The following is a 25286-nucleotide window of genomic DNA, read 5'->3' as shown; positions in this document are numbered from 1 at the left end:
GGAGGAAGCGATTCTAGGGGGAGGCGCCGGGTTAATGCAGAGAGGGCATCACCATACCTTCCCCAAAATGGACTTCCCGATTCTCTTCTCAAGGTCCAGAGCGTTGAGCCTCTGCACTTCCAGGGCCACGGCTGAAGGCCTCGGCAGGTGGAGACGAGAGGAGTTGAGGAGATTCCACTTCTCCACACAGACCTGAAGGGAGGACCGGGCATTTACAGGCCAGAGAAGCGAGGGGCTGGGGATGGACACACCCTCCCAGCTGCGAAAGTCGGTCTGGCAAGTTAAGGGGCGTGGACCTGTACGGTGTCAAGTTTTCTTGGACAAACCCGGCTCCATTTCCAGTCACTTGAATTATGCCAGCTTGTGGGCACTGAGGGAATGTTGTAGCAACAGGACACAAAGGCTAGCACACTGCACTGCAGCAGTTCAAAGAAGTGCCTCCTCACTTATCCATCTGACTTAGGTTGGGGAGTTTCAACCCTGAGCTGTTCCTCTGCCAGCTCCCCACACAAGGCACCAGAAGAGCCTGACTTCAGACCTGGCAGCAAATCCACTGTGCTTTCCCTGTGCATCCACAGGGACCTTCAGGAGATGGGCTTAGAAAACACATCATGTCTCCCAGCTAAAAACATCCCTGTCCAAAGTTCTCGCAGGACAGAGCCAGGCTGCTGTGTGTGTGTGTCTGTGTGTACGCACACTAAACATCCTACAATGCACAGGGCATCCTCCACAAAAAAGAATGACCCAGCCCAGAATGTCAGTGGTGCTGGGATCAAACGACCCTGCCTCCGCACCACGCTGTGGCCTTGACCCAACTGAGAAATACCTTGTGGTAAGGAAATACTGTGTGATAAATAATCTGTGTTCTGGAAGCAGCAAGAGTCAAGCCTGCCCCGGGGATCAGGGAAGGCTCCTGGAGAAGGTGCCACTGGGGTCCAGCCTGGGAGAGCAGACAGGCTTGAGGAGATATGACCACAGGGGAGGAAGGACCTTGCAGGCAGGAGAGAGACTCGCCTTAGCAAAGGCTGGAGGGTGAGAGGTTCAAAATGTGGTTCAGAGTCAGCTAGAGAAGAGCGTTTCGGAGGCTGGTCTTTCCCACATTGGCCTGATGATAATCACCTGAGATACTTCTTCCAACTATTAGCCAGGTAACCTGGGGAGAGTCGCTTAAGACCCCCTTTTTCTAATACATCAAAAGAGGATGAATAACATTAGCCTGTCTCAGTGGGTGGCTGCAAGAATTAAATTTTTGGGGGCTGCACCACGCAGCTTGTACGAACTTCCCCAACCAGGGATTGAACCCGGGCCACGGCAATGAGAGCCCGGAATTCTAACCGCTAGGCCACCAGGGAACTCTCTAGACATAAACTAATGTATACTGGAAGGCGTTGTGAGCTGTGGCCTCCAGGACAGGCCATCCTGACCTTCTCTAATTCTCCCCGCTGATTCTGCAGCGTCACACCCAGGAGCTCAAAAAGTATTTGCCGAGGGGACTGGCTCCTTTGCAAAATCGTCCTTTAGGAGACATGCGAAGCACCTGGGCAGGCAGAAGCGACATGATGTGAGGGGGAAGAAACAGAAACAGAGTCTGAAAAAGGCAAGCACGCAGCCACGACGAGGATTCCTGGGGGCACATTACCTGTCCGGAGCTGCCCAGGCTGTCTTCGTCCGACTCGTACCTCCGGTTACTGTTTGAGTGGCCCTGATGGAGACATAGATTAGAGTGATCCAAAGAGCAGCCTTCCTCCCAAGAACCTCCTTCGGGGGAACCGGTCCAGCCCTCCCAGGGGATCCTCCTCAGGGAACTGGCTCGGCCCCCCAGGAAGCTGGCACCTTCATCTGCCAAGCAGAGAGGATGCTGGGTAACAGGCAGGACTGATGTGCTGGGGCAGCCGCAGCCTCCCTCTCGCTCTCACCATGTGCATGGACGGAACCGACTCAAAGGCACAGGATCCCAGCAGACAGGCACCAAGAAAACTGGGCCACGTGCTTCACTCAGCCAAAGCTCCCATCGCCTGTCTATATATATTCGCAGTAACAAAGCCGAGACCAGAGGCTCCCGGCAAGACCGCCCGCAGCGCTCATGCTCCATTCTGGCACCTGGTAAAACCTCTAACTGGCTGATACTGCCTAAGACCACCCGCACCAGGATGCTGCTGAAAAGATACCGTAGGGCATCTTTCATCCTCTGCAGCCTTCCCGAGGGACTGCTGGAATCCCATGCCTTTGAGCTGGGCCCTCCCACCTACCAGCACCATTCTGGCCCACTGCCCAGCATCCTCTCTGCTTAGCAACCAGAGGTCCAGCTTCAGCTTCACTGTAAGATGTGTCCGCCATGTTCAACCTTGTGTCTAATCCCCCATGCTTGTCCCCTTACTAAAACTTACTAGTCCACGTTACCCTGTTTTATCTTCTGCCCTGCATTTATCTTTATCTGAAATGATTTATTTATTACTTTACTTTATGCTCTTACCACCCATTCACATTCCCCCCTCCGCCCCAGCCCTCTATCCTCCTGGACAACTAGGCAACAGGGGACTCTGTTCTCATTTCCTTGGGGTTCCTTACATGTTCTCGGGGCTCTGGGTCGTCCAGCTCACCCCGCTTCTCACTGGGGTATCCGCTGTCTCCACTGTTCTCAGAGTCCTGCGGAGAAAAGATGGCCCTAGGGTCTCAGTGGTCCTCTGAGTACCTGGTGGTGGTGATATCTGGAATCCCAGTCATTTGCTTTCCCTCCTTTGTCCCATCACCCCACAACATTCTCTTCTTCCTACCCTTGCTGGTTGGGTGACAAGGGAGCGGTAAAAAAATAGTGGCGAAGAATGTGGGCTCTGGAGCCAGACAGTCTAGGCTCAAATCCGAGCTTTGTAACTCACCAGCTATGACTCTGGATAGCTGCTCAGCCTCTCTGAGCTTCGGTTTCCCTAGCTATGGGGATTCATTATAACTACCTACATCAAGCGGCTGTGAGGATGAAATGAGATGTCACGCTCAGAGTGTGGATCGTAGTAAGTGCCATTGTTAAGAGTGACTCACCCATTTCACAGGCAGAAAAACAAAGCCTGGTTTAAAGGATATGACCCATGGATAAAAATGCAGCATTGGAGACGCAGACCTACTAGAGAATGGACTTGAGGATACGGGGAGGGGGAAGGGTACGCTGGGACAAAGTGACAGAGTGGCATGGACATATATACACTACCAAAAGTAAAACCGATAGCTAGTGGGAAGCAGCCGCATAGCACAGGGAGATCAGCTCGGTGCTTTGTGACCACCTAGAGGCGTGGGAAAGGGAGGGTGGGAGGGAGACGCAAGAGGGAAGAGATATGGGGATATATGTATATGTATAGCTGATTCACTTTGTTATAAAGCAGAAACTAACACACCATTGTAAAGCAATTAAACTCCAATAAAGATGTTTAAAAAAAAATGCAGCACTGGGAACAATTATTTACTACAACTAAGCCCTCTGCCAAAACCGCACACATCACCTGGGCATATGTTTTATTCTTCTAGATCTGAGTTCTGTTGTGAAAAGGAACCTGGTATAATTTAGAATCTCTAAAACTTCAGTCATTTGTCTACCAACGTTAAGTTCTGGCCATATCCGCATGTCACCTGCATCACTGTTCAACTAAAACTTTTATTTTTTTCCTCCTTCATTCCACTGAGAAACATTTCAAACACACAAATAAGAACAGAGAATCCTAAAATGAACTCCTGTGCACCTGTTGCCAAGTTTTGTCAACTCTTAACACTAGGCCTTAGTTACTTTAGATCTTTTATTTCTAAAAGGAATTAAAACATTGCTGTTAAAATTTAGACCTCTTATGAGTCCCCTCTGCATCCCATTCTCTTCCTCCTTCAGATAAAACTCTTCTCATGAATTCATACTTCTGTTTTATTATTTTTCTTTTTTTTTTTTAAAGGGATTTTCAATTTTACTCATTTTTTTAAAAATTAATTTATTTATTTTTGGCTGTGTTGGGTCTTCATTTCTGTGCGAGGGCTTTCTCTAGTTGTGGCAAGCGGGGGCCACTCTTCATCGCGGTGCGCGGGCCTCTCACTATCGCAGCCTCTCTTGTTGCGGAGCACAGGCTCCAGACGCGCAGGCTCAGCAGTTGTGGCTCACGGGCCTAGCTGCCCCGCGGCATGTGGGATCTTCCCAGACCAGGGCTCGAACCCGTGTCCCCTGCATTAGCAGGCAGATTCTCAACCACTGTGCCACCAGGGAAGCCCTTATTATTTTTCTTTAAGTAAACCATTTTATTTTACTTAAGTCAATATATTTTTAAAAGAAGCTTGGTATCACTACCATAAATGTAAAACCTGGATCAGTCTCCTAGACAGATGGGCGCCATGGAACATACACAGTGGAATCCTTGGTCTCTGGTCTGGCCAGGATCCACTCCACCCGAAGGAGCTGCGTTATTCTAAAAAGGCCCCTGCCCTGGTTTCTAGAAGCACCACAGGCTTCCTACCACCCTCCCCCAGGTCTTTGTTCTGTGTGAGCCAAATAGCTGTTCTTTTTTTTTTTTTTTTTTTTTAAATTGAGGTATAATTTACAGACAACCAAATTGAAGTGTTCAGTGTGCTGAGTGAAAGTCTTTTTTTGAAACTGGATCACAGGCTATACCTAAAAGCTCCAGGCAGCCCCCTCCTCGCACCCACTCTGCATGACCTTGGGCCCCACGTCCCACCCTTGGGAACCACTCCCAAGCCGGGAAACAGAGAGCCTCACTCAAACCCCAGCTCTGAACTCCCCAGGTCAGACCCTGGGCAAGGCAGCTAACCTCTCCAAACCTCAGCGTCCTCATCTGAGAAATGGTGGAGAATAAAAGCAAAGGGGGGTGGTGCAGTGGTTAAGAATCCGCCTGCCAATGCAGGGGACACGGGTTTGAGCCCTGGTCTGGGAAGATCCCACATGCTGCGGAGCAACTAAGCCCATGCGCTACAACTACTGAGCCTGTGCTCTAGAGCCCACGAGCCACAACTACTGAGCCCATGTGCCACAACTACTGAAACCCGCGCGCCTAGAGCCCATGCCCCGCAACAAGAGAAGCCACCACAATGAGAAGCCCGTGCACCGCAACGAAGAGTAGCCCCTGCTCGCTACAACTAGAGAAAGCCTGCGCACAGCAAAGAAGACCCGATGCAGCCAAAATAAATAAGTAAATAAACAAATACATTTATATATATAAAAAAAAAAAAGCAAAGGGCAGCAGTATAGAGGGTGGGTTCGAGGCCAGATGGCCTGGGTTTGAACGCTGGCTCCATCATTGAGTGACCGTGAGCAAGTGGCTTACCTTTCTGTGCCTCAGTTTCCCCGTCTCTAAATCAGGGATAATGAGGGCACTGTCTAAGCAGCTGCTAATGCTGGGGATAAGCAGGTGACTGAGGGGACAGGTGGGAGGGAGACTTTTCACCTTGTAATTTTCTGAATCTTTTCCTTTTCAACCTACTCTGAAATTCTAAAACTCATCCTAGCTCTAGAGTAAAACATAAAACCTATTCTAAAAGGAATAAAAACTATCATCTATTTATCTCATAAGTTGTTGTGAGGATTAAATGAGAAGTATCTACCAAGCTCTTAAGACAGTGTCCGCCCATGGTGATGAGTCCATATGTGTCAGCTATTCCTATTTTTTTTTTTTTTTTTTTAGCTATTCCTATTTTTTGTTCCCACTCAAGAACTCTGAAAAGCTGTCAGGAGCGAAGTTGAACCTTTGGAGCTGAGAGTGCAGCTTAAGATGCTATGGCCTGTGCACGTGTAACGTTTCTGTGAAGTCTGTTTAAAACATTCTCATGAATTTTTAATTTGACACCATAATATATGTTTGTCTGAATGCAAATATGTCATCTACAGCTTCTTACTGCTAGTCACGCAGAGGCTGCAGGAAACCTGTTCTGCTTATCCAAGCTGTAAGCATCACAGCTACCTGTGCTATAAGTTACACATCAGAGACCCAACGTAGCCCCCTGTGCCCCAAGATAGCTTGGCCACACAACGTGCGGCCAAACCAAACCCAGGGCCAAGTCCAGCATGTACCAGAAGGTTGCATTATTGCTGATTTGGATTCTCTCTGCTTTAACCACCTCCAGGAACTGGAATAGACCCAGCTCTTCCCAGACAAAATGCTGCCCTGGGCAGGAGGCTGGGATTCCCCCCATGCACCTGTATCCTCCTGCCAGTGCCCGGAGCAGACCTGGGTTACCCACCTCTGGACCTGAGGTCTCATCCTCAGTTCCCGGGAGAGGGGGTCCACTCCTCCCCGCCCTGCTCCTCCACCCCCTCTACTCACCCGGTGGTTGTCCAGAGGGTCGTGGTCTCGGGGTGCCACGTTATCGAGGTCGCTGAACACAGGCCAATCTGAGCAGGGAGAAAATGGAGTAAGGCACCAGGCTCCATCGCTGGAACAGTTCACAAGACCCATCTACAGCCTACAGCTGCCACCAAGCCTTTTTTATTTTAAATTTATAAAGTACAAAAATGGGTGAAGAATGTATGTTGTCAGCACCGGGGGGGCCACAATTATTCCTCGAGAACTTACCCAGAGTCTCTACTCGCCAGCTGTGGGGTCCTGAGCAAGCAGCTTAACAGGTGTGCCTCCTTGGGGTTGTCATAATGCAAATACAATTGTGTCATGTATTGATAAGCACCATGTGCATGACCTATGGTCAAACCTCAGTGAGGTGCAGTTGTGAAGGAAGGAAAGCCATTTGTATATTTGGGGCCCAATGAGTAGCTACAAATGGGAGAAGCCTTAGATGGCTTAAAAACCAACAACCCCAATCTTTATCTCCTGTCCTAAGCTGCCACCAGCCAAATCTGCCTTGTCGCCTATTCTCATGTGGTTTTTAAGAATGCTTTTTACATTTTTAGATGGTTGAAAAAAGTCAAAAGGAGAATAATATTTTGTGATATGTGAAAATTATATGAAATTTAAAATGCAGTGTCCATAGCGTTTTACTGGAACACAGCCGCACCTATTTGTTTTAAGTATTGTCAATGGCTGCGTCTATGCTGCAAATGCAGAGACCACATGGCCTACAAAGTCTAAAATATTTATTACTCTCTGGCCTTTTAAGAAAAGGTTTGTCAACTCTTGCTTCAGACTATTCCCCAGGCCTTTCAGTGGTGATTTACAGGCTTCTTTAATATCTGACATTAAAATCCTCCTCTCCTGCTTCCCTGGGGCCTCCTCCAGCTGAATAAATGGCCCCATCATCCTGCCAGTTCTTCAGATCAAAACCTTGGAGTCAGCCTTGCCTCCCCTCTTTCCTGCAGACCCCGCATCCATATCATGAGCAAACTCTGTCACTTCAACTTCGGAAATAATGATGCCCATTTTTCCCCTTTGACCTGTTCATATGATGTTAATTGGTTTCTGAACACTGAACAACTTTCAGATTCCTGCAAAAACCCTATTTGGCTGTGACAGACTATTCTTTTAAGGTACTAGTCTCTTTTTTTTTCCCCCCCGATCAGGGATTGAACCCACGTCCCCTACAGTGGAAGTGAGGAGTCCTAACCACTGGATCGCCAGGGAATTCCCTAAGATACTAGTTTTTATTTGTTAATACTTTATTTAGAATTTTTGCCTTGTATATTTATAACTGAGGTTGGGATATAGTTTTCTTTTTTGGTGTTTTGTCAAATTTTGGTATAAAAGTTTTTGCTAATTTCATAAAACACTCTGAAAAATGTTACCTTGTTTTCTACAACAAAGGCTGTTTTTACAGCATTTGGATGACTGCATCTTGAAAGTTTCTTAAAAAGAACTCACCCATAAAACCATCTGGGCCATCAACCTTTTTGGTTGGCATGTCTGATTTTCTAACATAAGTGAAAGCCAGTTTAGCCCTGTTTTACCTGTGCTCGTCCCCTCCAATCACAATGCCCAGGGGCCAAACCATCACTCACGAAGGTGGTCCAGTTTCTGGCTGTGCGGCGTGGCAGAAGATGGCGAGGAAGGTAGAGAGTCAAAGGTTATGTCACTCATGTTCTCATCTCCAGAGTTCTCTGAGAGGCGAAGGAGCAGGGGGGGCCGGCTCCCCGAGAGGGTCCTCACCCGGGGGCTCCCGCACTTTTCCTCTGTCCCCCTCAAGATGGTCTGGGCTGATTGCTGGAGAATTAACAGGGACATGCACATCACACAGGCACCCTCTGGGAAAGAGGGGCTCTTCCTGTTGCCTGTTGTTCCCTCAAAACCTGAGGCCCTTCCAGCCACAGCACCCACCTGTGCCTATTAAGGGACTGGCAGAAAACCTAAAACGAATCAGTGGGGGATTAACCCAAAGGCCTCTAAGAAGGGGCATCCGGAACAGGAGCTCAGAGGGCCAGCAGTCCCAGAAGCGCTGCCCACGCTTTACAGCCCTGAGCTGGGGGATACATTCCAGAATCCCAAGCTGGTCTTTGCCAATATTGTCTTATATCTGGTCCATGCAGTGGGGGTGGGGATGGGGGCACATTCTGGACACGGCGAGGTACTCAGTGAGCCAGGTCCAAGTCTGGTCCAGCCATTTGTCAACACATCACACAAACCACATTCCACACACCCCACTTGCTATCTGTACACACCTGGTCCCCTCACTCTGGGCAAAAATGCGCCCAAATCAAGCAGACCCCAGTTCCTCTATTAGTGGGGATACTCAGGAGGGCTGTGGGCATTGGCTCAAGAGGGACGAGGGACACAGACAGGACTAAGAGTCTTCCAGCCCCAATACTCTTCAATTAAGCATTGCAGGGCCTGAGCCACCAGCACACAGGAAACACAGTTTGCGGGTCCTGGCAGCAGAAGGGCCCTGCCAGTCCGAGCAGGTTTACACTGGGTACCCACCAGTAGCTTGGTGTTCTGAGTCACCGCATCCCTCTCTCTTGGGGAGAGGTCGAAAGGAGCGAGGCCCATGCTCTTGCAAATCTGGTTGCAGGCATGAGAGTGGAAGAAGAGAGCCATCCCACGGACACCTGCGGACACAACACAGCAGGGGGTCTGGAGCATTGCTCTGCTTTGGGACGGGGACAGGACGGTACTGAGCACCCTAAATGTGGCAGGGGCAGGTGTAAAACATGCTAAACTGGCAGGAGCCAGAGGCCCCAGGATCCCGTCTCCACAATCTTGGGGCGCCCCATATATCACCTCGGCCTGCTTTCTTGGGTGAACAAAGAGCCCGGAGATTTTGTGGGGAGTGTGGTCTCCATGGACACGCTGGCTTTCCCTGCCTACCTAGGTTGCCATCTCCAAAGTCAGTGCCCCTCTCGGTGTGGATCTGTGGGTCGGTGTAGAGGTCACCCACACCCTGGACGTCCACCACAATCAGCTGGTGGCCGGAACGCTCAAAAGTGAAGTGGCTGAAGGCCTGTGGGGTAACATGAAAGAAAAGGTGACCGCAAGAGACCAGGCCGTGGGCTGCACAAACGCTGGCAGGCACTGCTCTGAGAGGTTTCAACACCCCACCTCTGCCCATGCTGGGAGCCTTTATCTGCAGGGAGGAGTTGTAGAGAGGCAAAGACAAAGGAAGGAGCCCTGCTTAATTCGGAGGGACCCGAGGTCTGCTGAGACGGGGCACGGGCCTCTGCAGGGGCCTCACCTGCGGTGTCAGGCGCATGTTGTCATCGCGGACGAAGCCTGAGTTGGAGTTGTACTTGATGTACTTGCCCTCGATGTAGTGCTCTAGGTGGAAGATGGGCCGGCCCAGCCTTTCCTTCAGCTCTATGACGCACATCTGCATGATGTCCACCTGGCGGGAAGGTGGGAGGGGGGGTCAGAGGGAGGACCCAGGCGGAACCCTCCTCTGATAAGAGGCTGGAGCAGAAAGGCTGAAACTGCTAATTGTCCCCAGAATCCATTCCCCTTTTCCTTTGAGAATGAAAACCCCTGCTACGGCCTGAATGTATCCCCCCAAATTTCATAGGTTGAAATCTCAACCCTCAAAGGTGATGGTATTAGGAGGTGGGGCCTTTGGGAGGTGATAAGGTCATGAGAGAGAACCCCTCATGAATGGGATTAGTGCCCTTATAAAAGAGACCCCATAGAGCTCCCTCACTCTGCCCACCATGTGAGGACACAGCAAGAAGATGCCAGCTATGAACCAGGAAGAGGGCCCTCACCAGAACGTGACCATGCTGGCACCTTGATCTTGGACTTAACAAATTTCTGTGGTTTTTGAGTTACCCATTCTGTGGTATTTTGTTACAGCAGCCCAAATGGACTAAGACAACCCTCCATCCCTGAGCTTTAACAGGATGCACAGCCATTCGGTAAGGATGGATGGCATCGCTTGGCTTCCCCTGGATGCTAAGTGTGGCCATGTGACTAAGCCTGGCCAATAGGAAGCAAGCAGCAGTGATGATGCCACTCCAGCCTGCCCTCTCCTTCCCTGGCCTTCCTGAGGCTGTAAGGTGGACATCTGCCAGTGAGCCAGATCCGACCATGTAGTCCAGGGCAACTCCCGGCAGGTGACAGAGCAACAAGACAGAAGGAACCAGGCCTCTGGATGACTTAAGGAGGCGAAGCCCCAGCCCACCCTGAGACCCCACCAAAGCGGGATTGTTAGGTGAGACAAAAGGAAACCATTTCGAGTTAGCACACAACTGTGGGTCTGTCTGTTAAGCAACTCAACCTGTGCCTTATGCTAATACAGTGAATTTGCGCAAGTTATTTCACCAATCTGTGCCTGAGTTTCCTCACCTGAGGAATGGGTAAGAGGATGAAATCTGTTGGCACAGGAAAGAGCCGGTCAACGTTTGCTGATGTCATTATTATCAGCAGACACAATTCTAGAGTGATACATACCAAACCGCAAGAGTGGTTCTTTCCCTGCAAAGGGGAATTACAGGGGACTCAGACATTCCTTGCTAAATTTTGCACCAAGTATATGTTTAACTTTGTACTCAGAAGAAAACATGTAAGTACTGTGTATGTTTGTAAAGTAGAGCAGGGAAAACCTGAAACTCTAACTTGTGATCTGTTACACAAGATAATACCCACGGCACCCTGTTCCCTTGACGCCACCCACAACAGGAGCCAGGTCTGGGTTTCCCAAGGAAATGACCACCCAGGAAACTGCTTGGCTGAGTCACCAGACAGGCAGACAACAACTGCAGAGGCCAAAGGGGCCCAGAGCTGAGAGGTGAGAACCTCCCCAAATGTGGCCTCAGTTCTGAGAACCAGCCAGGGGTGAAGGAGTGGCTGGTTCCCAGAGGGCTCCTGTCCCAAAAGTTGGCTCCATTCCTACCAGGAAGTCTGCTGCAGGGCCACCTGCTTGAGCAGAAGGCCACTGGGTGAGGGTCAGTGGCAAGGACACATCCGCAAGGAGACAGCCAGGTCCTCCGCAAACAACCACATTCCTCCCCCTTCATCAATTCAACCACGTTAGTATTCACCGAGCACCTAGGCACTCGGACAGAGTTGAACAAGACAGATAAAATCCCTGCCCTCGGGGGAGAGAAGCAACTGAAATATTAACTACATGAATAAGACCCTTTCAGACGGTGCCAATTGCTCTGAAAAAAAAAAGAAACCAAAACAAACAAAGTGACAGGACAGAGGGTGCAGCAGTGGGTTACTTCCTTTAGGACGGTCTAGCACAGCCTAGCTGAGGAGGTGACATGAGCTGAGACATGAACCGTGAGCAGGATTGAGGAGATGCAGTGATGCAGCCTGGCAGGAACAGTCAGTGCAAAGGTCCTGAGGCAGAAACAAGCTTAGGGAGGAAGGAAAAAGTGGCCAGGCCTGAGTGTACTGAATTACTAAGGAGGTCACAACCCCCGAGGGTGGGAATGTGGCTTTTTGTATCCACACCAAGGACACTTAATCAGGGGCTCTGCAAACAGTAGGCACTCAATAAATTCTGCTGGCTGCCTGGAAGTGTGGCTCTCCTAGGCACTCAGAAGATGGTACCTTATAGCTAGTAGGTGCACAAACAGTAGGAGAGCCGAGGTGTGAATTTAAGCAGGGCAGAGGCCTGGGGTGCTATTTCCTCAAATGCCTGCAGGCAACAGGAAGTTCTGCTTGGTTCAGGTCACCAATACCCTGGGGGCTCAAGTGAAGAAGCCAAGAGCAGGGGCTTGGAAAGCCTGGATTTGAGCCCTGACTCCATCCCTGCCCATTTGGGCAAGACACTTAACCCCTTTGTGCCCTGGGTTCCCCAGGGGCAGATAAGGAAGGAATCCATTCCCCACTCCCTCTCCTGCTTTTCCTCAGGAGCCACCAATCTCAGTCCACCTAGTCTGGGTGGAAGAACCCATATTGCTGGTGGGTACAAGGCTCAGGCCTGCCTAATCTGCATATTCCCACACCCTGGCCGTCGTGATTGGCTCAGTGATAGGCACCTGACCTAATCAAGCCAATGAAACCCATGGGACTTCCCTGACAGTCCAGTGGTTAAGACTCCGTGCTTCCAACAAAGGAGACGCGGGTTTGATCCCTGGTTGGGGAACTAAGATCCCACACGCCACGCGGTACGGCCAAAAAAAAAAAAAAAAGAAAAAAGAAACCCAGTTTTGAGACTTCCATTGAAACTTGTGGGAAAACATGTCATTCCATCAAGGTTGCCGAGAAACGGAAAGGGAGCCTGCAGCTACTGGGACCAACATGTCACTACAAGTTGAAAAGCCGCCTGAGAGTGATGCCAACACAGAACACTGAGGCTAGAGCTGGAGGAAGATTCCCAACAACTTCAGTTTGGTCCTGGATCCAGCTACGCCTGTAGCCAGCACTATTTCTCAGTTATAGGAGGCAATAAATTCCCTTTTTGGATTAAGCCCGTTTGAGTGGGTTTCTGTCATTTGCAAGCAAAAATCCTGACTAATAGATCCCATCTGTAAGTGGAATAAAAACATTCCAACCTCAAACAACCTCAGACCTCTGTTTTCAGAAAGAAATAACTCTTGGCATGTAGAGTACTTGGCCTATCAGGCCCAATACATGATGGTTGTTATTAGCTGCTGCTGAGACGGTGAAGAAGGAAGCCTGTGACAGGCACCTCCATCGCCCTCATCTCCAGATACGTCCTGGTGTCGGAGGGTGGCAGAGTGGGGTGCCACACACCTGCTTAGGGGGCTTGTGCCGATTATACTCCTCTCCCCAGAGCTTGGCTTCCATCTGCAGACGCACGTCCTCAAAGTACACGTCCCTGTCCACGGACTCGATGTAGCGCTTTGCCACGTAGTTGGAGGCCCCCTTCCACTGCTGAGTGTGCAGGAAGTTGGAGAGCTTCTTCCTGAGGGGAGAGGCACCAGGGGGCCCGTCTGGGTGCTCCAGATCCCAGCCCTAGTCCTCAGGACGGGAAGACCCTGCCTGACCCGGCTGCCTAGAGCCAGGAACAAAATGCAAGAGGTGGGAGGGGCTTCCCCACCCCACAGCATCCTTCAAGGAGCTGCGAAGGGGGCTTAAGGGACATACTTCCTGTTCTCCTCCAGCCCATCCCCACGGCCGGTCCCAACGTATGGTCCAAGGGAGACCAGATGGAGAGGAGCTTGGGCTACAAGAAGAGAAGCCACTGTCTCCATTTCTTGACTGGAAATGTCACAGTGCCCCTGCTCTCAGGGGCCTGAGGGAGTCTGGGCAGGGCCCCCCGAGAGGCAGGCTGAGTCACTTACGTCCTGAAGCACTCCCTCATTGCTCCCCGGCCGAAGGGCTGAAAGACATCACACAGCGGGTTATCAGTCCCCACACCCCACCCAGAGGCTACCCTGAGCCAGGAGGAGATTTTCCCCTTGGACGTCACCCACCAAAACGATGCCCTGGACCTCATCTCAACCCTAAAATCCCTGGGCCCTCCTTCCTTTACTGCAGCACCAAGGCCTCATAGAACTTCCAGCCTGGAGGCTGCAGGACTGATGAGACCACCCTATTCCCCGCCCTAGCTGAGCAGAAGACCCCCCAGGGGGTGAAGATATTATGGGGGTGATGGGGTGGGGTTAGAGACAGTACATGTCAAAGGATGTTTTTTGTAGCCCTGTCTGTAACAGAAAAAAAGCAAAACCACCCAAATGTCCATCGACAGTATAATGGATCAATCATTCAGGTCTATTTGCTTGACAAAATATTATACAGCAATGAGAATGAACAAATTACAGTTCTAGAAAAGACACGTACAAACCTCATGGACAAAATGTTGAGCTATACATATACTGTACAGTTCCATTTATACAGAGTACAAAAATAGGCAAAACCAATCTTGGGTGATAGAATTCAGGGTAGTGTTTACCCTTGGGGGTAAAGGAGTAGTAACTGGGGCTGAGAGGGGCTTCTGGGGGTGCCGGTGATGTTCTGTGTCTTGATCTGGGTGCTAGTTATACACATGTTCACTTGGTGAAACTCATCAAGCTATACACTTTTCTGAGTGTGTGATACACTACAAAATGTTTCACAAATCGATCCTGCCCCTTACTATGCAGGAAGTTCTCTATTTTCTAGTTGATTCCTTTTTCTTGCAACCCACTGAGTTCACCTTGTTAGATGAAAAGTAATAGGTGGTGACCTGCAAGTTTTGAAAACTGATATACACATTCACGGTTCACTGATTTTCAATAAGAGTGTCAAGAAAAATATTTTGATATATATGATTAATACATGAAATGCCCAGAATAGGTCAATATACAGAGACAGAAGATAAATTAGTGGTTGCCCATGGCTGGGGCAGATGAGGGAATTGGAGACTGACTGCTAATGGGTAGGTACGGAGTTTCTTCTAGAGATGGTGAAAATGTTCTGGGACTGATCGTGGTGATGGTTGCATAACTCTGTGACTATACTAAAATCCACTGAACTATACACTTTAAATGGGTATGGGGTATGGTGTGTGAATTACATCTCAATAAAGCTGTTGTAAAAAATAAAATAAATATACAGTACTATAAAGAATTCCCCAAAGTTAAAAAAATAAAATAAAGTGGGTGTGGAGGAAAGGAAGCAAGCCCTGACGTTGGCTCAAGAGAAATCCCCAGTCAGCCCTAACTACGCTGGGCTCAAGGCTCTGCTCACCTGAGACGCCATCTTGATCACAATTTCATCCTCCAGCCACTCCCCGGTGACAGCGTTGTACCTGCAGAGACCAGAACCCACCCCAGGGCGCAGCATCCATTACCTGATCCTGTCACTCACTAGCTAAAGGCAGAAGACTTTTCTGGGTTTCCCACTGCCCTCGGGATCAAATCTGCTCTCTACCCACAGGCCCAGCCGACCTCCTGGGTTGGGTCTGTGGACACTCCCCCTCCCTCCCAGGTCCCCACCACACTAGCCTCCTTCCCCTTCGTCAAAGGCAGCTATTCCCTCTCCACCATGTCCCCCAGCGCTTACTGTTGTGCAGTGGACGGGCTCGCTCCCTACCTATCTGGCTCCCCCACTGGAGTGTAAATCCACAAAGACAGGCCAGTGAACAGGACCTGGTACAGGGGAGGCTTAATAAGCGCATGTTGGATGAACAGTTGAATAAGTAAATATCCTTATTATAACTGGCCTAGATAACGAATGGCGTGTCCCAGGATGGGAGGCGGCTGCATCCTCGGTCTTGCCAGTGTGAGGCCCAGCCCAGGTCCCGGTGCAGGCAGGGCTGGGGGAGGGTCCTGCCTCTGAGTCCAACCAGGAAAGGGGCTGCTGGATACACACCCAAGGCAGAGAGGGATGGAGAGGGTTCCAGAACATTTTCATCTCTCTTTTCCCAGGGATCCTCTTTCCCAGAGCAAATCTGGCCCTAGGCCTGGCTGGGCCTTAACAGGTTCGCCTGGTAGGAAGCTCCTTGGCCCCGTAAATCCCTAAAATCTAAAACCTCCCCCAGGGCTGAGGTGTGTTCTTAGCTCCAGCAGATGCCTCCCTGGCCCTCCCTCAGGGGCGACAGACTCCAGAACCTCCCAGCTCGTGGGAACAGCCTTCTCAGAGCCTGAAAAACAAGCAGAGGCCTGGCAGTTAACCCATCCCAGGCCCAGGGTGGGGAGGAAGGCTTGTCAGAGCCACACACCTGCTGGCACCAGCCCTCGGCAAGTACTGTGCTCAATAAATAACAGCAATCATTGTTATTACTACTATGTAGAGGCCAAGGTAAAGGAAGTAGTCTTCCCTCACTTCCAAACAGACTGAAAGCTGAGAGGCGCCCAGAAGTTGGGGGAGGACAGAGACATGCAACAATGGAAGGATCTTAACTGTCCTTCACAATCACTAACCTTACAGAGGACAGAGCCGCTCTAGGTTCACTGAGCATTCACTGTATGCTGAGCGCTTACACGGAACTCCTCCATCAACCATCACTCAGCCCTGTGAGATCCGTACAAATATTGTGCCCACTTTCCAGATGGGGAAACCAAGGTTCAGAGAGGTGGAAAAAACCTTCCTGAGAGCCAAGATTCAAACCCAGGTCGGTTTCAAACAGAACCTTGCTCTTAACCAGCCTGGGTACAACCCACGTGAACAGGACATCTGTCCCAATAAAGGGCTGGCTTGCAGCAGAGCTCTTTAAAAACCAGGAATAGAGGTGGAAGCCTCCAATTTAGAAATCTCTGGACATTCTGGCCATCAGTGCCTGACCTCCCTCTGCTGGCAGCCAGGGCAGGTGAAATCAGCTACTATGGTTAAGAAATAAACACAATTTGGCGCGGCCCCTGGTCTCTGGTCCCCAAGGAGCTCAGGGACACACAGAACCAGCCCAGCATGTGAGTCCTGCTTTTCCAAGGGCCTCCCTGGTGGCCTGGTGTCCTCAGCCTGGAGGCCAGATGTCACCGACCAGCCACCACGCTGCGTTTACAGGCAGGAAGGAACAGAAGTCCACAACCTGGCCTTCTGGGGCCCCGACGATGCTGACCTCAGCTGCCGGCACAGACCCCAGCGCCCACTAGGAGGTCAGCCTCCGAAACGGGGAAAGGTGCACGCCAGGCTCTAAGCCATCTCCTCACAAGGTGGGAGCAGGAACACATTGCAGAAAGGTGGAGAGGGCTCCACGGTTTCTGCCTACCTAGCAACTGCTCCCCTTTCTTCTGGTAACAGCACCCCAATTTTCCTTTGGAAAACCACCATCCTCCATTCTCAGAACATATGGACTGGGTGAAGCTGATCCCCCAGCACCTTCTGGCTTGTGGCATGTGATCTAGACCTGGCCAGTGAGAGCAAAGCTCCTGGCACAATGACTGGTTCAGTAACCGGCCTATAACCAAAGCCAGGCCAATGAGATTCAAATGTGGAACTTTTGTTTTAAAAAAAATTGAGAAAGAAAGATCCTTTCCCATTGAGTGAGATGAAATGTGGGGCTCCTAGGGGCCATCTGTGCCACTGACGTAAGACAGTCTGTCTGGGGTCAGAGCCAAAAGCATCCTTGGAGCATCTGGGACTAGCCATACGTGAAGCCCATGTAGATGAGCCCACCATTCCTTTCTATGCTTAAGCCACGGTGAATTGGGTTTCTGTCACTTGCACTTGAAACAGAGTCCTGACTAATTCAAAGACACTGGTCTGAGTCAGAAAGTTATCTTATTAACTACCTGGGTGACCCTGTTCAAACCTCTCTCTCTCCACTGGGGCAACTGAGGGAACTCACAGGGTTGACCTGGATGAGTCAGAGCTGGAGGGGTCTACAGAGGTCACAGGACACAGGACAGGCCCCAGGGCAGATCCATGAGTCTTCTAAAATTATGAGTAAAATTAGACATATGTGTGCAACTTTCTGAGATGGCTTCATCAGATTCTCACAGGAGTCCCGAATGCTTGACACAACTACTCCAGAATTTTTTTGATGAGTAAATACATATAGAGCGTTTAAACAGTGCCTAGCAGATGGAAAATTCAGTAAATAAGGACCCTCGTCATCATCATCGTAGTCTTCCTTACTATTATGTTGGTGGTAGTGTTTTGTTGTTTTTCATTTTTCTTCCTGAAACCCCCTGAAAACACTCTTGCTTCCTTCTGCCTTTTCAAATAGGAAATCTAGACCCTCCCAGCTCTATTCGGTGAATCTTCCTGGGGCCAAGGCACTGAAAAGCTGGTCTGCTCTCTTTCCCTTTGATAGCAATTGTGGGGTCATGTGTTGAGATGATGGAGCCACAAGACACAAGTAGCCTGGATCCCTGAGCTGCCCTGAAGAGTTACTCAACTCTCACCCAACTTCATATGAGCAAGAAATGCACCTTTGTTGCATTAAGCCCTTGGGGTATTTGTACTTGCAGCACAGCTCAGCCTAGCCTGTAGAATACACACCTTACAGAATTAAATACACACTGTAAGGGTTAAATGAGATCATGCACAATGCCTTAAGCATGTGTAAATACTCAAATATTGGCTGATATTATTATTATTATATTCCCTTTTCCTTGATCTCCAAGGGTACTTAAGCCTCACTGATTTTAAGCAGAAGGAGGACCCAAACCCCAAGGACTCCTCGTGGACTGGGGTCATATAGCGTCTGCAGACAAGGCACTGACCTGTGACGCGTGGCGCATTCCGTGGCAATGTCCTCCAGGTGGAACTCGGCCCAGGGGTCAGGCATGTGCTTGGCCTTCTCGATTGCATGCTTCCAAGCTTCCTGCAGAAGCAAAGGGGAGTGTTAGGTCCAGACCAGGAGCTTCTGGGACAGTGCAGGGCAGCTCCTCTCACCCTGTGATTTCCCAGTGTCTCCAACCTCTGGGGAGGCAGACAGCATCAGTCAGAGAGAATCGTTCCCATCTATTATCCCTGTAGGAACATAGTTCCCCAAAGACCTCACACGGGCACAGCTCACATGGGCCCAGCTTTCCCACCGCCAGACGTGACCTGTCTTAACTACAAAACCGAAGAAGAAACATAATATGTATAGAAAACACATACTGCTTCACTTGTTATCAAAAAGTTGAGAATGAAAATAAGATGATATTCCCCCATCCCGCCTTGTTCAGACTGGCAAACATTTTAACAGCTGGTAATGACGAGCCTGACCAGGATGTGGGGAAACAGGTGTTCTCACGTACTGTCAGTGGGTATAAACCTCTTCTAGCGGCAATCTGGCAATGTACTAAAATGGAAAAAGTGTATCCCTTTATTTTGACCCAGCAATTCTACATCTAGGAATGTATCCCCTAGAAATACAAACATAAGTGTGCAAACATATGTGTACAAGAGTTATCACTGGTATTGTGCAAAACTGAATTCATCCCAAACGTCTGTGGGGAGTGGTTAATACACTTTGATTCTATTCATTTAAAATGCTAAACCACCTTATGGTGGGAATTCTGGACCCTATCAGGCCCAATGTCACCTTTTCATAAATATTGTATAAATCATAAATACACCCCATTTTACTGCCCTAAATGAGATTCATAGACAATTTAACCTTCTTAAACTCAAGAGTATATCAAACTATGCAAAAGATATGTTGCCTTTACATTAACAAAGTGCTAAGTTCTCAGTTAATTATGAACAGATTCCCATGAGACGTTCCAAGGTCCTGGGGGTGCAGGACAATTCCTTGTGCAGATCTGCTCTGCCCGTTGCAGGGTTCAGCATCCCTGCCCTCCACCCATTCGGTGCCTCAGTGCCTTCCATTGTTGTGCTGCCCGAAAACATGTCCCCAAACGTTCAAACCCTGTTAAGAACAGGGCTTCAAGGGTACCAACTGGGAAAGACGACCAAGGCACGTTATGGAGAGAACATGCTGATTCTCAACAGCGTCATAGTACGACCCCATTTTTTTGTTTTAAGAAGCTCATTTGGGACTTCCCTGGTGGTCCAGTGGCTAAGACTCCACGCTCCCAATGCAGGAGGCCCAGGTTCGATCCCTGGTCAGGGAACTAGATCCCACATGCCACAACTAAGAGTTCACGTGCCGCAACAAAGATCCCGAGTGCCACAACGAAGATCCGCACAGCCAAATACATAAATATTTTTTTTTTAAAAAAAAGCTCATTTTACTGCTTTTATAATCCCAAGGTGGACTCCTTTCTTGTCCCCTCCAAACAAACACTCCGACTCTCACAATGGGTAGCAATACCCTCTCCATCTTTTCCTGTAGAGCTTGAACCTTTGCCCGACAGCCTCTACAGAATCAGTGAGACCAAAACTCCCTTCCAGGCCACAGGCCTGAGCCACAGGGAGGGTCTGGATGGTGGGCTGGCCACTGTCTGGGCCTGGCAGATTCCAGACCTCCCCACCCCCCAATGGCATCCCTCAGCCTCCTGGACCAGCTCTTAGGAGCTCTTCCACGGACTTGGGTCCAAACAAGACAGCTACCAGCGCACGCCCCCGGCCTAAGCTCCATCACTGGGAGCCTGCTCCGAGGAGATGAGGCACTCACACACATGCACGCACACGACCCAGGGCTCCCTTACTGGGGCTTTCTAATCTCTGCAAAGTCTAAAAATGAAGCCCGTAATTTTTTCCTTCCTATTTGGAGCTAATTCATGCTTAATGAAAACACTTGGAAAATACAGAAGACAAAGAAAATTCAAATCTGCCACATGCCGTCCACCAGAGCAACTATCATCAATGTTTTGGACTAGTTCTTTTCCAGATCCCTTACGTGCATTTTTAAATAAAATTGGAATCACACTGCAAATATAACTTACAGCCTTTCAGGAGAGTGGGTCAATGGGACTTGGTTCTTTATTTAGTGATCTTGATTTTTTTCCCTGATTCCAAATGTTTGATCTGCTTATTACAAAAAAGTACAAGTACTACAGAATTCTGAATTAGAAAGCAGCAGTCCTTTCTAACCTCTATTCCTCTGAAAACCTCAGCTGACAGTTGATTTAGATATTCTGCAGGTTTCCTCCTATGCATTTGTTAACACACACATGAATTTAAGAGCACTGGCACAGTATTCTGTTCTGCATCTTACGTTTCTCCACTTAACACAGGATCCCGGACCCAGCCTTTCCATGTCAAACGTACAGACAGGCTGGGTCGACCTCGTTTCCCTTCCATGGTTGTAGGATATACAATTGTATAAATGTACCTTAAGCTGTTTCTCAGACCTCAGTTGATGGCTATCTAGATTCTCTCTAATAATCCCTCGTATAAACAGTGCTGAAGGGACCATCCTCGTATCTAAATCTCTGTGCACTTGTGCAAGAGCTCAGTAAGACATACTTCTTGGAAGTGTAATCACTGGATCACATTTAAAGTTTAGAAATTTGCAGTTCTCCTCCAAAAAGATTCTCCTAGGTTACACTCCAAGAAGCAAAGAACAAATCACTCAGATTTTTTGACACAAACATCACAACATGAATTTACAAGTTAGCTGTAACAGCTGTGTTAACAATCCACTGGGGCTTCCCTGGTGGCGCAGTGGTTGAGAATCTGCCTGCCAATGCAGGGGACATGGGTTCGAGCCCTGGTCTGGGAAGATCCCACATGCCGCGGAGCAACTGGGCCCGTGAGCCACAACTACTGAGCCTGAGCGTCTGGAGCCTCTGCTCCGCAACAAGAGAGGCCGCGATAGTGAGAGGCCCGCGCACCGCGATGAAGAGTGGCCCCCACTCGCCGCAACTGGAGAAAGCCCTCGCACGGAAACGAGGACCCAACACAGCCAAAAATAAACATAATAAATAAATAATAAATAAAAATTAAAAAAAAAACACACAACAATCCACTGCATGGGTTTATCATTATTGACTTAACTGTTCACCTGTGTTTCTCCACAGTGAGACTCTGAGCTTGTCACTGCCTTTTCCCTGTTATACAGAACCCTGCAGCAGACATGTTTACGACTAAAGCAGCTGCTGGATTTCTGTACTTTAAAAAAGTGCCACAGTCCCCTCTTGCATTCCAGCTGCTGTGAGTGGCAGGGATGGCCTTCTGACCCCGACCTGTCAAGGAGCCTGCTGAGTTCTGAGTAGTCAGCAGGCCGCCCTTCTGAGCATGTCTGTACAAGCGCCCTGTTCTCTGCCTGAGACACACGACTTTCTCAATGTACCTCTCTCAACCGGTGACTAAGACGCGCCCTAAGCAACCAAAGATAGGGCCCCCCATTCAATGAGGATTATCGACAGAAATTACCTGCTGGCCGGATGCTATGGCAGCAACCAAAAAAAACAGTCAAGGAAAAAAGTATTTCAGAATTAGAGGGCGTGTTATTTCACAGGCTCAGAATTACCTTTTTTTTTTACAAACCCAGAAAAAAAATCAAGCCACGCCTTACTGGCAATAGGTGGGTTTAATGCAACTGACTTTTTTTTAAAGCACAATATAAAAAGTCCTGTACTAAGATTCAGTTCCCTCAGCTCTGGTTCCCGCCCACTGCTGACCAACTGGGGGAACCTCTATTTCCTCATTTACAAAAGACAATGAAGAATATTTTGACTACTGGTGGTCAGCTTCTTTCCTGTCCCCACCCGTGGGGTAGACAGGCTCCCACCAGAAATAGTGGCTGACTGAGCATGCAGTGCTCATTACAGGTGAACAACCTCAGCTAAGCTGAAATCACTGGTACTGTTTTACCCATCAGGTTAGGAAAAACAGGTGGTTACGGAGGACTGGGAAGTGAGTGCTCTCAGACACTGTGAGGAGAGTGGAAGCAGGTACTGCCACCTTTGAGGGCCATCTGGTTATGCCAGATGGTTGGCCAGCAGTTATTAACCTTCTTCACTGACTTCTGACCCAGCCATGCTGATCACCTACCCAGGTGTGCCCAGGTAAGCCAGCCCAAAGACGGTCGGTGCTCATGACGCTATGTAACAGGCAAGCATTACAAATAACCTGCCAGCCCACAGGGGGATGATTAGGTACACTTGGCATACTTGTATGCAGCCGTTAAAAAGATGATGGTACTGATATGGGCAATCCCTAAGGCCTACTGTTTGGGGGTAAAAAGCAAGGTGCTGAATAAAGCAAACAGCATGACACCATTTACTGGTGGAGGAAACCCACAAATCAGTACTATAGATTTCTTAGACTCACAGACAGATATCAGACCTGTGGTTGCCAAAGGGGATGGGGGGGTAGAGGGATGGAATGGGAGATTGGGGTTGGTAGATGCAAACTATTACATTTAGAATGGATAAACAACAAGGTCCTACTGTATAGCACAGGGAACTATATCCAGTCTCCTGGGATAAACCAGGAGATAAAATAATGGAAAAGAATATAAAAAGAATGTCTATATGTGTGTAACTGAGTCACTTTCCTGTACAGCAGACATTGGCACAGCATTGTAAATCAACTCTACTTCAATAAATATATATATGAAAAAAATACCATAGATTTCTAAGGATATGTGTGTCTGTAGATATATGCATAAATGTACATTTATATATAAATGCATCTTAAAAGGTCTGAAAATTTTACAGCACAGGAAATATAGCCAATATTTATAATGACTTTATTTTTTTACATTTATTTATTTATTTATTTATTTTTGGCTGCGTTGGATCTTCGTTGCTGTGCGTGGGCTTTCTCTAGTTGCGGTGAGCGGGGGCTACTCTTTGTTGCGGTGCACGGGCTTCTCATTGCGGTGGCTTCTCCTGTTGCAGAGCATGGGCTCTAGGTGCACGAGCTTCAGTAGTTGTGGCTCATGGGCTCTAGAGCGCAGGCTCAGTAGTTGTGGCGCCTGGGCTTAGTTGCTCCGTGGCATGTGGGATCTTCCCAGACCAGGGCTCGAACCTGTGTCCCCTGCATTGCAGGCGGATTCCTAACCACTGCTCGACCAGAGAAGCCCCATGATGATTTTAAATGGAGTATAATCTACAAAAATACTGAATCACTATGTTCTACACCTGAAACTAATATAATGTTGTAAATCAGCTATACTTCAATAAAAATTAAAGATAAAAATAAATTTAAAAGGTCTGAAAAGTGATTATTCAAAACTGACACAATGGTTATCTCTGGGAATAGAAGAGGATAAGAGGCTGATCAAGGTGACTTCAGCTTCATCTACACTGTCTTCATTTTTTTACTATGAGAATGTCTTCAGGCATTGCATGTGTAAGTCAACGCTATTAAAAAAGATCACTGGGTTAGATGACCTTAAGGCCCTGACAGCTCTAACATTCTCTAGTTTCAAAGAGCCTAAAACTCAGGTGAGTGGACTAATTATTCTTACATAAAACAGGGGCCTAGGGGGTTTCACAAAGAGGAAAACATAATCCTGGGACGAGAACAGAATGGCTTTGGTTCCTCAGAGCCTGAGAGTATAAAATAAAACTAAATAAATAATTAATAATAATAGTAAATTTCCTGAAATATGCCAGGAGTGAGACCAGATGTGTGGCTAATGTGTTTGCAATCTCTTTGGCACATATGATGTTATCAGCTACTGCTGCCGTTTTTATATCACTATTCTTATTACTACTATCACAGCAATCAAAGCATCCAGATCTTACATGAAGAAGCATCCAGTAGCTCCTTGAAGCTTCCTTTTTTTAAAAAATTAATTTATTTTATTTATTTTTATTTTTGGCTGCATTGGGTCTTCGTTGCTGCGCGCAGGCTTTCTCTGGTTGCGGCGAGCGGGGCCTACTCTTCGTTGAGGTGTGCGGGCTTCTCATTGCAGTGGCTTCTCTTATTGCGGAGCACGGGCTCTAGGCGCGCAGGCTTCAGTAGTTGTGGCACGCAGGCTCAGTAGCTGTGGCATGCGGGCTCTAGAGCGCAGGCTCAGTAGTTGCGGCACACGGGCTTAGTTGCTCCGTGGCACATGGAATCTTCCCGGGCTAGGGCTCGAACCCGTGTCCCCTGCATTGGCAGGCGGATTCTTAACCACTGTGCCACCAGGGAAGCCCGAAGCTTCCTTCTTGAAACATCAACTGTTACATTCAGTAAGCAGATGTCATAAAATATGTTTTCCCCATCATCACTTCTGTAGATTTTAAGAACTATAGCCCTAAGTCAGCCTTACTTACCCCTCCTGACCGACAGTAAAGGGCTTAAACCACAGCCAAGGACAAGTAAAAGAAGTGGGAAGAAGTGGGGATGCACAGTCACGCTCTGGGATGGAAAGAGGCCACATCACTGTGTGGCTGCCCCACTCTGGGCCACACACATTTAGAGGTTTCGTGTAATTTCCATGGAACCCAGCACTGAATATAATAGCAAAAACCTGGAAACTTCCTAAGGATCCCACAAAAGGAAATACTTAAAGAAACTGTGGCATATCTATACAACGGGCTGCCATGGGGCCACTAAAAAAATGATGGACTAGATCCACATTTACTGATGTGGAAAGATATGCACCATTTCTTGATTGCTGAGGAAAAACTGGTTATTAGAGAGCATATATAGCAAAATCCTGTTATTGTAAGGAAAAGTCCCTGTTTATTTAGTTGTGTCTGTATTTATACGGAAATACACACTAAGACCTTAACAGCAATTGTATCTGCACTTTCAAAGTTG

At 48.6% G+C, this 25286-nt stretch overlaps 1 protein-coding gene across 1 annotated transcript in view; it reads right to left on the bottom strand.

Annotated features, from left to right (window-relative positions):
• The window catches only part of EEF2K (eukaryotic elongation factor 2 kinase), a 61193-nt gene that overhangs the window by 14779 nt on the left and 21128 nt on the right, over window positions 1–25286 (bottom strand). Inside the window, exons 3-14 of the mRNA XM_059896017.1 lie at window positions 18410–18510; window positions 14991–15051; window positions 13604–13641; window positions 13053–13224; window positions 9592–9741; window positions 9228–9360; window positions 8841–8968; window positions 7925–8126; window positions 6303–6370; window positions 2569–2646; window positions 1640–1702; window positions 58–192 (exon numbers count right to left, since the gene is read on the bottom strand). Of these exons, the coding sequence (XP_059752000.1) occupies window positions 58–192; window positions 1640–1702; window positions 2569–2646; window positions 6303–6370; window positions 7925–8126; window positions 8841–8968; window positions 9228–9360; window positions 9592–9741; window positions 13053–13224; window positions 13604–13641; window positions 14991–15051; window positions 18410–18510 (1329 nt within the window). The remainder of the gene's footprint in view (window positions 1–57; window positions 193–1639; window positions 1703–2568; window positions 2647–6302; window positions 6371–7924; window positions 8127–8840; window positions 8969–9227; window positions 9361–9591; window positions 9742–13052; window positions 13225–13603; window positions 13642–14990; window positions 15052–18409; window positions 18511–25286) is intronic.

This window comes from Balaenoptera ricei, chromosome 15 (assembly GCF_028023285.1).
Source record: "Balaenoptera ricei isolate mBalRic1 chromosome 15, mBalRic1.hap2, whole genome shotgun sequence".
NCBI classification, from domain to species: domain Eukaryota; kingdom Metazoa; phylum Chordata; class Mammalia; order Artiodactyla; family Balaenopteridae; genus Balaenoptera; species Balaenoptera ricei.
Note: the sequence above shows the minus strand (reverse complement) of the source record. Positions and strands in the feature narration are given on the sequence as shown.